General features: G+C 35.6%; 1 protein-coding gene across 1 annotated transcript; it reads right to left on the bottom strand.

Moving 5' to 3' along the window:
- Positions 1-4127: 4127 nt before the first annotated feature.
- Positions 4128-11484, bottom strand: LOC144965258 (large ribosomal subunit protein mL65-like). Its single transcript, XM_078900403.1, has 5 exons — positions 10611-11484; positions 8825-8942; positions 6616-6783; positions 6060-6253; positions 4128-4495 (listed from the first exon to the last, which is right to left on the bottom strand). Exons 1-5 carry the CDS (start codon positions 11409-11411, stop codon positions 4307-4309), a joined length of 1470 nt encoding a protein of 489 aa, XP_078756529.1. The 5' UTR covers positions 11412-11484; the 3' UTR covers positions 4128-4306.
- Positions 11485-12982: the final 1498 nt, after the last annotated feature.

Below are 12982 nucleotides of genomic sequence, written 5' to 3'. Positions count from 1 at the left end.
GGGAACAATTTTTTAAAGATTGCAGTGAGCGTGTCACAAACCAGTTGATAGGATTTCCACACAACATGATCTCTTTCTGGAAAGTGACAAGTTATTAAACATCAAGAAGAATTGAGCTTTCAATGTACAGTGGAACCTCCCGATTACGACACCTCTGAATAGCAACAACCTCCTGATAACGACATTGACCCCTGGTCCCGATTTTTTTTCTATGTAAGATCAGTAAAAAAAACCTCCAAATAACGACGCACTTTTTGATAAAACCTTCGAATAACGACATCATTTTGGCGATTTTCGGCAGTTTTCGTAGATATCTGATACTAAAAATACAGAGTATGAGTACTCAAAGTTTATAAAAACGATTCCTGCTTGAACGAATGAGAACGCAGCTTTTGAAACCAATGAGAACGCAGCTTTTTTTTGGACGAATCTTGGCTGTTCACTGCTGTTTATTTCTTCATAAAATCGGATCACTTAGTTATACTGCTGGAACCCAGCAAGTGACTGACAACAGCAGCTGCATGCTGTAAAAGTGGCTACCTGGACGGGGATTCCCCTTTTTGAGGGTTCAGACGCAAAGTATTGCATTTTCGTGATGTTATATAACACCATATCTAGATGACCACTTACATTACAATAATATTAACTTACGGAACAGACAGTACTACTTTCACTTGTTATGTTGGTTTTTTTTCCGTTTTATTGTGATTATTCTGATAGGTTTTATAAGCAATTTAAAATCCCTACCATTTTAAAATATTTTTGTTGTTGTGCAGACAATAAAAAATTCAAATCTTTAAAATCAGACGTTGGATTCCGAAACTAATTAATGCTTTGTCCAGTCTTAATATTATTACACACAGTAAATCATTCATTTTCTGATTCAACACATTTTAACTACGTTTTTAATGGTCATAAATGTAATGGGCTGGACATCTGGTATGTTCTCTTCATTTGTATTTTGTATTGTATTTAAAAGATATGGAGATAAGTGGATTAAACAATTTAACACACTCCTAAAGAACATATAAAGCAATATATTGTGTGTGTAGGTTTTACTTCACTATTACAAATAGAAACAAAATCATCGTCATTACACCAAACAACAACACCATCACAGTGGCGTAGTAGATAATAGAAGCAATGAATATGGTAGAAAAAGGTATTCCTCTCTCTCTCTTTCTTTCTCTCTCTCTCTCTCTCTCTCTCTCTCACACACACACACACACATACATACATACACCCATACATCCTGCATATACACACATATTACATATATACAAACGTAAAAGACAGGCTAAGAGAAATGCATCACATTCACACTACACCTAATTCATACCACTGACAATAACGATATAACATCAACAGTTAGTACAGATAGTATTCCACAAAGGCAAGTTTGGCTGGGGTAAATAAGAAGAGGGGGGGTACTCAAACACAGCCAAGATAGAGAAAATAATAGTGGCACCTCCTAGGAATTAACAGATATTCAGACATTATTCTCAATATTCACAATGTACAAGTAGTGCAGCTGGTGAATAAAACCTTCCCACACCAATCAACAGAGACATGAATGAAACAAACCCATTCATTTCATATTTCTTAAATCAGTAACAGATGTGTCTTTAAGAACTATTATTGTAGGGCTACTTGCAAAGGGAGTGTATATATATATATATATATATATATATATATATATATATATATATATATATATATATATATATATATATATATATATCCTGTACTACAATAAGTATGACTTCTTCACTCCTTTACCATATTCGTGGGAACGTTTAATAACAAAACTGAAGAATTGGTGTAGTAAAGTGTTCCATGGTCAGTAGGGAGTCCAGGAAATGATTATGACATTGTTTACATTGTGTAACTGATCCAAATTCATCACCCACGATAGCCTAGACATCTCATAGACTGCTAGATATTCCCAGTGAAATTTGATACCCCACCCCTACACTTGTTACATATTTGTTGAACTGAATTAACATTAGTGCAACAGAAAGTAGACAGTTTGTACTATGTACTAGTGTGAATAATAATAAACTGCAACGTCTGATTGTTGTTGTAGGGATTCCAGAAATATTTGATTTAAAGGATAAATGTAGTGAAAATGTGAGTCTACTTTGCTGTGTTCCTAAGAAAGAAATATACTGATGATATCTATGATATTTAGTCCACTTTGTGAGGGGGATTTCAATCTATAACATGAGTGATATAGATTTACATTTAAGATAATTGTGGCTTGGCTATGCCATTATTTATCAGACCAATTAGACTACTCGCTTCACTGACTGCAGGCACGTGCCATGCTAGAGCGCAGGTAAAGAAGGAGAGTAGTGACCTCTTGACCTAGCATCTCAACTAAGTGATCCGCTGGTAAACCACTGTGTGTTATGCATTAATAAAAACCAAGGTATAAATGTTAGTGTAAGCAAGTAAACACGAAATCTTGGAAAATGTGATATTATGTGGTGATAGTAGTAGTAGTAGTAGTAGTAGTAGTAGTAGTAGTAGTAGTAGTAGTAGTAGTATAATAAGTAGTAGTAGTAGTAGTAGTATAGTAAGTAGTAGTAGTAGTAGTATAGTAAGTAGTAGTAGTAGTAGTAGTATAGTAAGTAGTAGTAGTAGTAGTAGTAGTATAGTAAGTAGTAGTAGTAGTAGTAGTATAGTAAGTAGTAGTAGTAGTAGTGTTTTTGTGGGAGGAGGAGGAGGAATTTTATCTAACTCGCAGCGTCCGAATAACCTGTTTTTGTTTGTTTTAAAGGGTTTTACAGCGCTTGTGACACATCTATGTCATATCAGCGCCAGTAAAAAGGAAGAAAATTGGATAGTAAAAAACATTCTAGATTTACAATTGAAATGACATAAGATAAAGTAAGACAAAGGGGAATGGTTTAAATAGGGAACAGATGTAGATTCCAGGAGCACACTATCAGTGTACTCAGTTCAGATCACCTAAAAGTCTCATCCAGACACACGCACAAGAACCCTCTAAGAGGAATACACTACAATGTTTTGTTTGTTTTGTCAATGTTAATAAAAACTGGTCCCGCGGGCCTTACCACGCCCAATTTGTCCGCCATCTTGGAAACCTCTAAATAACGACACCTCCGGATAACGACATAAAAACTCAGTCCCGTGGCATGTCGTTATCAGGAGGTTCCACTGTATACCACTTTTATAAATAGCTTGCATTTATAGCCCATTATTGACTATATTCAAAAAATTTTTTTTTTAAAATAATGAGCTTTTATATAGCGTAATATCCACTAAATGTGCTCAAAGCGCTTTACAAGGGTCTCTGACCAACAGCAATATTTAACATGTAGAACGAGACATGACGCCTGTCAGGCGATATTACAATTTTTTATCCGGACAGAGACAACGCTGTTAATGGCCAGATACTCATTTTACACCTGAGTACAGTGAGAGAATGTGAGTAAAGATCCTTTTCCAAGGACTCAACTATGCGCCGAGCGAGGCTTGAACTCAGGACCTTCCGACCCGAAAGCGAGTGTCATACCACTTGACCACACAGCCGCACAATATGTTCCACCTGACTATATACTAAATGAAGCTACCTCCACCGGCAATTCATATCATCACTTAATCAGTGGTAATATTTTCAGACAGAATTAGCATGCTTTTATTTCATGTCATTATTTTTTTTTTACTGTGTGCAGAAGTTATGAATAAGTAAAAATAAAGGAACAAATTCAGTGATTTCACAAACTAGAAAGCACAATTTGCTATTTTAGATATGTACCTAACATCTAAGACAACAATGTGCAGTGCACATTTCTTCTTAATCAGGTGACCAAGGCTAACCTTTGGGTATAGATTTGAACCTCATGGTGAGCAAACAGCAATTTACTTGCCTTGGATACAAATGTCGTTGATTTGAATTCCAGTTGAGTCACTTTTCTCTCATGATGTGGGGAGGTTTAAAAGCTCAAGCTCGATTCCATGTAACGCAGACTGTTAAAAGGAGGCACAAATCTGAATTGTGTTGAAAAAGGGGATGATGTACCTACTTTTTTTTATCAAAGACTATTGGCTTATAATATAAAGAAAATCTCTATGTACATACTTACTCAACTGAATCGAGCTCCATGCAATGGTTCAAACTTTTTATTCATATTAAAAAACAAAAAACAAAAACATCATGCATGTAACTTTTTCTGGTCATAAAATTCAATTTTAATTCACTCACGACAGTTACCCTACTTGCATTAATATCTGATCCATTCTCTACTCTGTGTACATGTGTTACAGCTGTTTTATTGAATTAAACAACATATTGTTCCACCTTTTGCTCCACCACTTCCTCCACTTTTTCAGGGATGAAATCACATTTGTGATGCAAATTTGTATCTTTATCACTAATTGTGGGTTTCATGTCATATCCCCTTTCAACTGGTTCCAATAAGAACACATTTACCAACATTTGGAGGACTTCATCGTTGAAACCTTTTACCTGAAATGAAGAAGAAATAAAAACATAAGGGTGTATAGTATACACTTCAACTTGTTTGTTTTTAAGGGTTTTATGGCGCTTGCAACATATTAAGGCCATATAAGCACCAGTAAAAAGGAAGAAAATGGGATAGTAAAAAGTTCCAGAATTACAATTAAAGCACCCAAGAAAAAGTGAAACAAAGAGGAATTTGGTTCAAATAGGAAAGAGATGTAGATTCCAAGAACACATTATCAAAGTACTTAAGTTTGAAATCATATAAAGGTCTCATCCAGACGACAAGCACTTCCCAACTAAGAGGAACACACACAAATGTTTAAAATCATATAAAATATGTAAACAAAACATAATTCAGTGCATAACAGATAAGACAAGACAAAAAATATCATCTCCCACTGTTTCCCTCCCAGTTAGGGTATCCGGCCAGGGCCAGGACAAAACCAAGTAATCTCATCCCAAGACAAAGACAGAAAGCATGTTGGAAAACAGATATAGGGGATAGAAGACACAGTAAGTGCCTCCCTGCCCACTCCAACTTGATTTCATCAAACAAAGCAAAACTCAGAATGTGTGATGACATTTTCATTTTGCCAGATTGGAAAAGAGAGAAAATGCTATATCATGTTCTTTCTGTAGCTAAACTGTATTCCTTTGTTTAAGAAGTTGTCATGATAATTTTGAGAAGAGACGGTGCTAAACCTTACAACTAAGTAGGTTGTCATTCACAATGATGGAAATCATGAAACAGAAGATGTCCTGATTTGGTGAAGATAAACAAATTTTGACACGTCTTCACTACCTTTGAATATCATACTTTCTGCAGAGACGCCAACTTAAAGTTTGGCTCATAGGAATTTCAGACACCACTCGGAGGAGTTTCAATGCCGAAAGAGGAATTTCTGCAAACAAGAAAATTCGGATGGTATTTGACATTGTCTTTATATACCCTATAATTCTAAATTGATAATAGACTAGAACTATAGGAGAAGTAAACACAACGCCAAATACCATCCCGTCCAAAGTCCCTTTATTTCAAATGAAGTAAAGTTCCAAAACCTAATGGTTGTAGTAATAGTGGTAGTGATAATGATACATGGGTAGTGGTTGTAGTAGTATTGGTAGTGATGATGATGTAGTGGTTGTTGTAGTAGGTATTGCACGATGAGGAGACTAAAAAATGAGACTTAGAAGGGAGGGGAGGGGGAAGAGAGGGATGATTGAGAGATATCCTGTCCATCCCACCCAGTCGTGCAAATCCAGATTGATGAGTTTATCTTATATGGACTAGCTCAGGAACAGTTTATCCTGTATTCGTTAATTTAGCAAGGATTTAGATTAGAAAAATTGGGACCAGCCTCCAAGTTTATTTTAATCGAGAGTTAATCTTAACGCAGTTTATCTTAATCAGACAGCAGTGTATATAATTAATCTGCCCTCCCCCCCACCACCTCTTGAGAGGAGGAAATAAAGATGTAGAATTACATAGATCAAGTATTGTAAATAAATCAAAGTCAAGTAATAGGTCTAAGGTCTTAACATAATTTTTATCATCATAGTAATTTACCTGGCCATTCTCAATGCAATCATATAAAGGCATCTCATCTGAGTGCCAACAAAGGTTGACTATTTCATTAGCCTTGTCAGACTTCCACAGTTCTAATGTATTCAACTGGCATGCTATAAAGGAGAAGTTTTTCCCATCGCTCATCACTGTCTGACTCGTCAAAGGGTAGGTCAGATCGATGAAACCACTGAATCCTGTAAAAAAAAATGTTTAAATGTTGATAGTGAGGCTGCTGCTGCCTATGATCAATGTTATGATATTGGCGCTATATCAAATAATAATAATAATAATAATTAATAATAATAATAATAATAATAATAATAATAATAATAATAATAATAATAATATGATATAAAAACTAAGTCTTTGATGTTAAATTTTCGCCATAAATCAAATAAAATGGCCATCCTCTTTGAGACTAGAAGTAGTACAACCATAGCTGCAAATTAATAATCATTTACAACCTCTATGACAAAATGTCAAATGTACAACTTTTTCTAACTTTACAACTTTGCTGGACACCCTGTTAATAAGGAAGAAAAACCCAACTCAATACCTTGATTGTAAGCTTGTGCTGCAAGCCATGTGAACGTTGATGTGAGCCCACGTGCAAGTCTACATTCTTTTAATATTTTGGAACCAAGATTGCTGCTTAATTTTTCTTTTCTGTTCGTAAGCAGGAAACCAACAGTTCCATATTCACATGGATCTCCCAAAATATGACCTGTTAAAAAGAGAAGTGAAAAACATAATTTTTGTAGAAAAGTTATAAACAGCTAAATTTGATAACAATTAAGTCTTTGACCATAGTGACATTGTTTTGTAAATTTAAGTCACCTAATGATATATTACAAGATTGATCAGGAAAATTATATGAATAGCCGCCAACAGTAAAAATAATATTCTTGACATTCATAATGACATTTCTCTCAAGCACAAACCAATTTTTTGTTATGTTAACTGAATGTAGATAAGCCTGGTCACCTTAAGACTAAACCCAGGGCAAAATTCCTGAGGTGTGACAATTAAAGGTTGAGCTTAATTGAAAATACATCCTCTTATTCATATATCGTCCAAAATTGTTGGGTTTCTTTTTTTTTTCTTTTCGATTTTTAATTTTTTTTTAAATTTCACACACAATTGAATAAAACATTTTTCAAAAAACTCTTTCAGTACCTATTAACATAATTTTTGTAAACAAAGTTTAGTTTGGCATCATTCATTGTAACCCACCTAAAATAAGCTAACAAATGAACACTATTTAAAATTCAAAAGGAATTTTCCCTTGAAAATTATAAGTATAATACAAGCTTAAACTTTAAGAATCTCTAGGAACAAACCAGTTAATTGTCAAAACACGTGCCAGGAGAGCAAAAAGAATTCACAATAATCATTCTTTCAAAAATCAAATAGTAAAAATTATATCTCAAATAATTAATGAAAAGAATATCTTATCAAAGCTTATTAAAATTCTTTTTTTTAATTACTCAATAAAAGTTTGATGTGAAATTTTTTGCCATCAGTAATATGAGCGCTGTCTCATGAAAAATAGCCATATCTTTTAAACATTTAGGTTTTTCTTAGTCTGTAGACGCCATATGGAATGCATTCAAATTGCAATTTCTCCAAGGAGCACCAATATTTTCATTTTATATTGTTTGAATGACGTCATAGCCCAAATGGCTACCCTCATTGACTAATGGTCAAGAGCAGAAGTTTGAGGTATTATTCGATTTCTGCAGGCAAAAAGGCCAAGCAGTTTGTAGTAAAGATGTCTTAGGAAAGTCACAAGTGTATCAATGTGGTGAATTGTTTAGGGCTGGGTACACCCCCCTCAAAACCCCAGATATGAGCTTCTGCCGAATGCCCGCTTGAAAAAATGTGCAAAACGTGTGGAGCTTATAGTCAACACATATGTAATGCAAGTGCATGAAAGTGAATAGTAATAAAGTGTTACCGCTGAAAGTAAAAAAGAAGTGATAGATGATATGAAAACTTTCACATACCTAAAAGCAGAAGTTAGTATCAGATAGAAAGAGGATGATAGGGATTGCAAGTTGAACATTTCAGAGGCTTCGTAAAATCTGGAACACATGAGGCATAGCAAGGAAGACAAAGGTTAAGCTGTAACGTTAGTCCTGTCTGTACACTAATATGGCTATGAGACATGGAAGCTGACAAAAGAAGAATAAAGGAAACTGGATTACTTCCAAAATAAAGCTTGAGAAGAAATTTGAGACTAAGAGACAACATAATGTACGGAAGAACAGGAGTTTGGAATTGACAATAGTAAAGTTAGTGTGGTGGAATTGGAATGTCTTGAAGAGATAAAAAAAAACCCGATTCTGCAGTGGCATTGGGCATTGGGATGGACTCAAAAGGAAAAGAGAGGGAAAGAAGACTCAAACGATATGGAGCAGGATGGTGGAAAAGGATTGGAACAAAAATGGATAGCACTCCTGGCAGAAGCCCAGGAGCGGATAAAATAAAAGGAAAATGTCCAGGTCTTTTGCACCTCTTGGTGCTGAGAGATTTATGGTTAAGGTAAGGTTTGAAACAGGAAAAGAGTGACAGATTGTAAAGTAATTGCCAAATAAGTGCATTTCAGTTCAATTCCGCATCATAAGTTTGCATTGAGGTGGCACAGTTTGAATATCATATCTTGTAGCAGTATTTTTGGTTACTTTCAAACTATTACTCAGAAAACAAAGTAAAAGTCAATTTTTAATTCAAAAGTGATTAAAGTTAAAGCAATTATAATTTACCAGCAAGGATGCTTTGTGCTTTTGATGTCTGTAATTTTGATACTCCATAACATGGGAATTTGTATTGCAATACTGGTTTTTCACTTTCAGTACTGAGGCCGCTGTCCCTGGGGTGCACCTGTGAGATTAAATGAGAGACTAAATGAATTGGTTGCATGATGACTTTACATTCTATTTTTTAAAATAATCAAGTAACATTAAGTAATGCTGAATTGTACCCCCACAACCTCTCTCTCTATTACACGCACACAAACACAACACACAGACACATATGCAATATCATATTGAATTATTCAAGAGATTTCAAAGCACACAAACTTTTACTGCACAAAATAAATTAAACCCGGTCGATTGATTAAAATATATTTTATATCATTCAATAAAACCCATAATTATCAGAAAAGGCTGAGACTATTCGGACTCAAACTCCAATGCGCATGTGCAATCAAAAAGTAATTCAGACTCAAGTCTGAATATCCTGGTCTCGCTGGCAATGTAGATGGTTTTTTGTTGTTGCTTTCTTTGATATTTATTTCAATTTATTGTAGTATTTATTATTGACAAGTCCATAAAATTGATGCAAATGAAAATAATAATTGTATGGTTACTATCATCAACAGGTAGTCTAATGACGAGGAGGAGAAATTGATGATGTAAAGGCGGCGGCAGTTGATATAGTTTTGATAACAATGTGGAGGTTGCTGTGGTAGTGGCAGTAATGATGATGCGGTGGTGGTTGTAGTAGTAGTGGTAGTTTATTGATGGTAACATTATTTGCAGGAACACTGAGATATGAGTCATGGGCAACAGTGAGAGAGAGAGAGAGAGAGAGAGAGAGAGAGAGAGAGAGAGAGAGAGAGAGAGAGAGAGAGAGAGAGAGAGAGAATTCCTTTATAAAATATATTTAATTAACTGTAAATAAAACAATAAACGGGGACGGAACTATTTTCATGGATGGATTGGGGTAACAAAAACAATACAAAACATGATCTTGTCAAGACTTGATTGAAAAATTGAAACGTTCTTCTTCTTCTTCTTCTTCGTTCCCGTCACGTCACATGGTCAGTCCGGTCTGGTGAATGAAGCCCACAGTGGTCCTGAGGTCGTCCTCACTGCCGTACAACTTCTTTGAGTATGGGGTTGGGTCAGGCCAGAAGTTCCTTCTCAACTGGTTGTACCTTGGACATTCCATTAGGACATGATGTCCATTTTCATTTTCAAGTCCGCAGTCACATTGTCCAGAGGCACCTGCTCTGGACATCCTCCACATATGTTCCTTTAACTGGTTGTGTCCAGTTCTCAGTCTGAAGATGATGACCTGTTCCTTTCTGTCGAGCACCTTGATTGGGTCATTCATGTTGTATTCTGGGTGCTTCTCTCTCCATCTCTGAGACTGGATAAATTGAAACGTTCAAAATCTCAATTCGCAGTCACACAAAATGTTTCAATCATCCCTCCTTTTCTTTCCTTACGCAAACTAGCACACTCTCATTCAACTTCAAGCCATTTGACAACACTACCATTTTGAACCTAAAATATAATGTTGTGTTCAGTGAGGAGAGAAAAACTAATTTTCAGAGATGGGACAGCGCTTCTAAGTGATTTTACAGTGAGAATCCTATTTGCAGTAGTACTGCGAATATAAGCACTTCGTATTAATATAATTGAAAATGTTTATTTCAAAAGCATTTTTTCTAGAACTTATAACAAAATTATTGAAGAGACAAATACATAACTCTATTTTTCTTCTTTCAGAAAAGAGCATCCCAATGAACATAAAAGTTACCTGTGGTAATGGTAAATGACTCCTGATCATTCCATTAAAAATACATGATGATGTCAACCGTTGATCTAAAACGTCGTCAATCTTAAAACTGCTGGGACTCAGTCGATGCCTCCTTTTTCTTTCAATGCCATGTCTGTCCCATACTGCTCTTACAATTACATTTTCGTCGTATTGACAAGTTCTCAAATGATTAGCTTTCTGATTCAAATGCGTCAATAATGTATCAACTATGTTACGCAAAACTAACGCAGCTCGTCTCTTTTTGAGATTCAGTGTGCTCTCTTTATTTGAAATTTCCCTTTCCACTGCTTCGTGCTCGATTAATAAATGGTCAGTAATTATTTTTTTCATCTTATCAAATAAATCCTCGTCTAAAGTATCATGTAAACTGTTCACAACGAACTCTGACCATGGAAGTAAGACTGATTTTGATGCATACTTAGCAAACTCTAGATAATTAGGGTGATCGTTATGTGGGAGGATATTAATGTGAGACATTTCATTTCTTAATATATACTCTTGTCTTCCTTTAACGTCTGAAATATCCCAAAGATCATCAATGGTCTTTTGCCATATCCAAGCATAGGAGGAATCCATGTCCTTCCAAATGCCGGGTGGATACCTCGGTTTAATGGGTGGGTATTCAGGCAAACTTGATTCTGCACGAGAAACATTCTTGGCAACATTTACGTCTCTTTTAACAGCATTGTTGTAGTATACAATCGTGTTCTCTTGGAGGCTCTTGACATTCAAAAATGCTTTCCTGACTTGACAACGTAAGACTGCTAAGGACGCGACCATGATGATTTGTTGATTGAGCTTCGGAAGGCTGGAGACTGGAGGTCCTTGTTTTTACTGTAACAGTGAAGTGAAGGTGGAGGTAAAAAGAGTCGTTAGTAAAAGTGATTCTTTCAACGGAATTGGTAAAAGAATCTACTAATGCGTTTCATAACAATAAAATTAAAATTTATTGTCGGCCACAAAAGGCAGAATTATGATAACTTGTAAAAATGTAATAAGGCCTTTTAATTTTATACCTCTGCTCATTAAAGATTGTGGAGATGAATTATATGATCTCATTCCGTTACTCTCTCTCTCTCTCTCTCTCTCTCTCTCTCTCTCTCTCTCTCTCTCTCTCTCTATATATATATATATATATATATATATATATATATATATATATATATATATATATATATATATATATATCACTTCTTTAAATAAATGTGAAAGAGCAGGATGACAGGAACTCTGTGCGTGCGTGTATGTGTGTTTGCGTGTGTGTGTGTGTGTGTGTGTGTGTGTCCGTGTTTGTTTTGTGTGTAAGAGAGATAGAGAGAAAGAGAGTGAACAAGGGGAAATTGTTCATTGGTGTGTTTATGTGCATGCGTGTGTGTGTGTTTGTGTGTGTGTGTGTGTACATGCACTCGTATTATTATGACATAAGAGAAATGATTAGGATTCAAAATATATTTAGAGTATATATATAGTAATAGTATTAACATGTGTAGCTAAGTTTCATGTGGGAGAAACAAAATTGAAGTAACTCGGCTCCTTATAGTTGAAAAAGGCTGACCGCTTTTTATGAATGGTTCTCACTGAATTCTTGCTGTCGGACTTTGGGCATTCGGGATTGCATGTGGTTTTGTGTATAGATAGTATGCAGATGACGTCATTCAGGCCTTTGTTATTGTTTTTGCCATCCGCGTTTGTGAGTTGTTCTCACTAAACTGTACTAACCAGACTATAAAAGTTCATGGTTACACAGAGTTTGTGTGTTGGTCCGTTATACTTCCGGATGGCAATGTTGTGAACTCCTTGGCCAAGCGCATTCTATCTATTGGTGCGTTGTGTCCTGCTGGCGGGTGTTTTGATCATTTTGGACAAACTCACAGCATCGATAGTTATTCCTCACATACAGAGAAGATAGATAAGAAGGAAAAGAGCGATAAGGAGAGAAAGAGAGAGAGAGAGAGAGAGAGAGAGAGAGAAGGGGGGGGGGGGGACGACAAGATTCTTACCCTTAGAATTAGAAAGGAAAGAGGGAGGAAATTTGATGTGCAAATCTCATTATCTCATTTGATGTAACTTTACTAAACCAAAATTGCATGTTATGTAGATAATATGAAGATATTACTATTTCTGACTTAAGCGTGAAAGAACAGAGAGAGAGATAGAGATAGATAGATAGATAGATAGAGAGAGAGAGAGAGAGAGAGAGAGAGAGAGAGAGAGAGAGAGAGGGGGGGGGGGGGAGGACCATATGCTTTCCCTCTCATAGCTTGTTACAGGAAATAATAATATACTATGGAGTATGATGAAGATGGTGATGGTGTTATAGGGGAATGGCGAAAGTGAAGGATTGTAACGAA

The sequence above is a fragment of the Berghia stephanieae genome, chromosome 2 (genome assembly GCF_034508935.2).
Source record: "Berghia stephanieae isolate SIO BIC M18660-M18661 chromosome 2, UCSD_Bste_1.3, whole genome shotgun sequence".
Classification (NCBI taxonomy): domain Eukaryota; kingdom Metazoa; phylum Mollusca; class Gastropoda; order Nudibranchia; family Aeolidiidae; genus Berghia; species Berghia stephanieae.
Note: the sequence above shows the minus strand (reverse complement) of the source record. Positions and strands in the feature narration are given on the sequence as shown.

Coding starts and splice junctions, on each gene's coding strand:
- LOC144965258 (XM_078900403.1), bottom strand. CDS start 11,411: ATGGTCGCGTCCTTAGCAGTCTTACGTTGTCAAGTCAGGAAAGCATTT. Junction 6,254..6,615: donor AGCACAAGCTTACAATCAAG/GTATTGAGTTGG, acceptor TTTTTTTTACAG/GATTCAGTGGTTTCATCGAT. Junction 4,496..6,059: donor ATTGCATTGAGAATGGCCAG/GTAAATTACTAT, acceptor TCTTCATTTCAG/GTAAAAGGTTTCAACGATGA.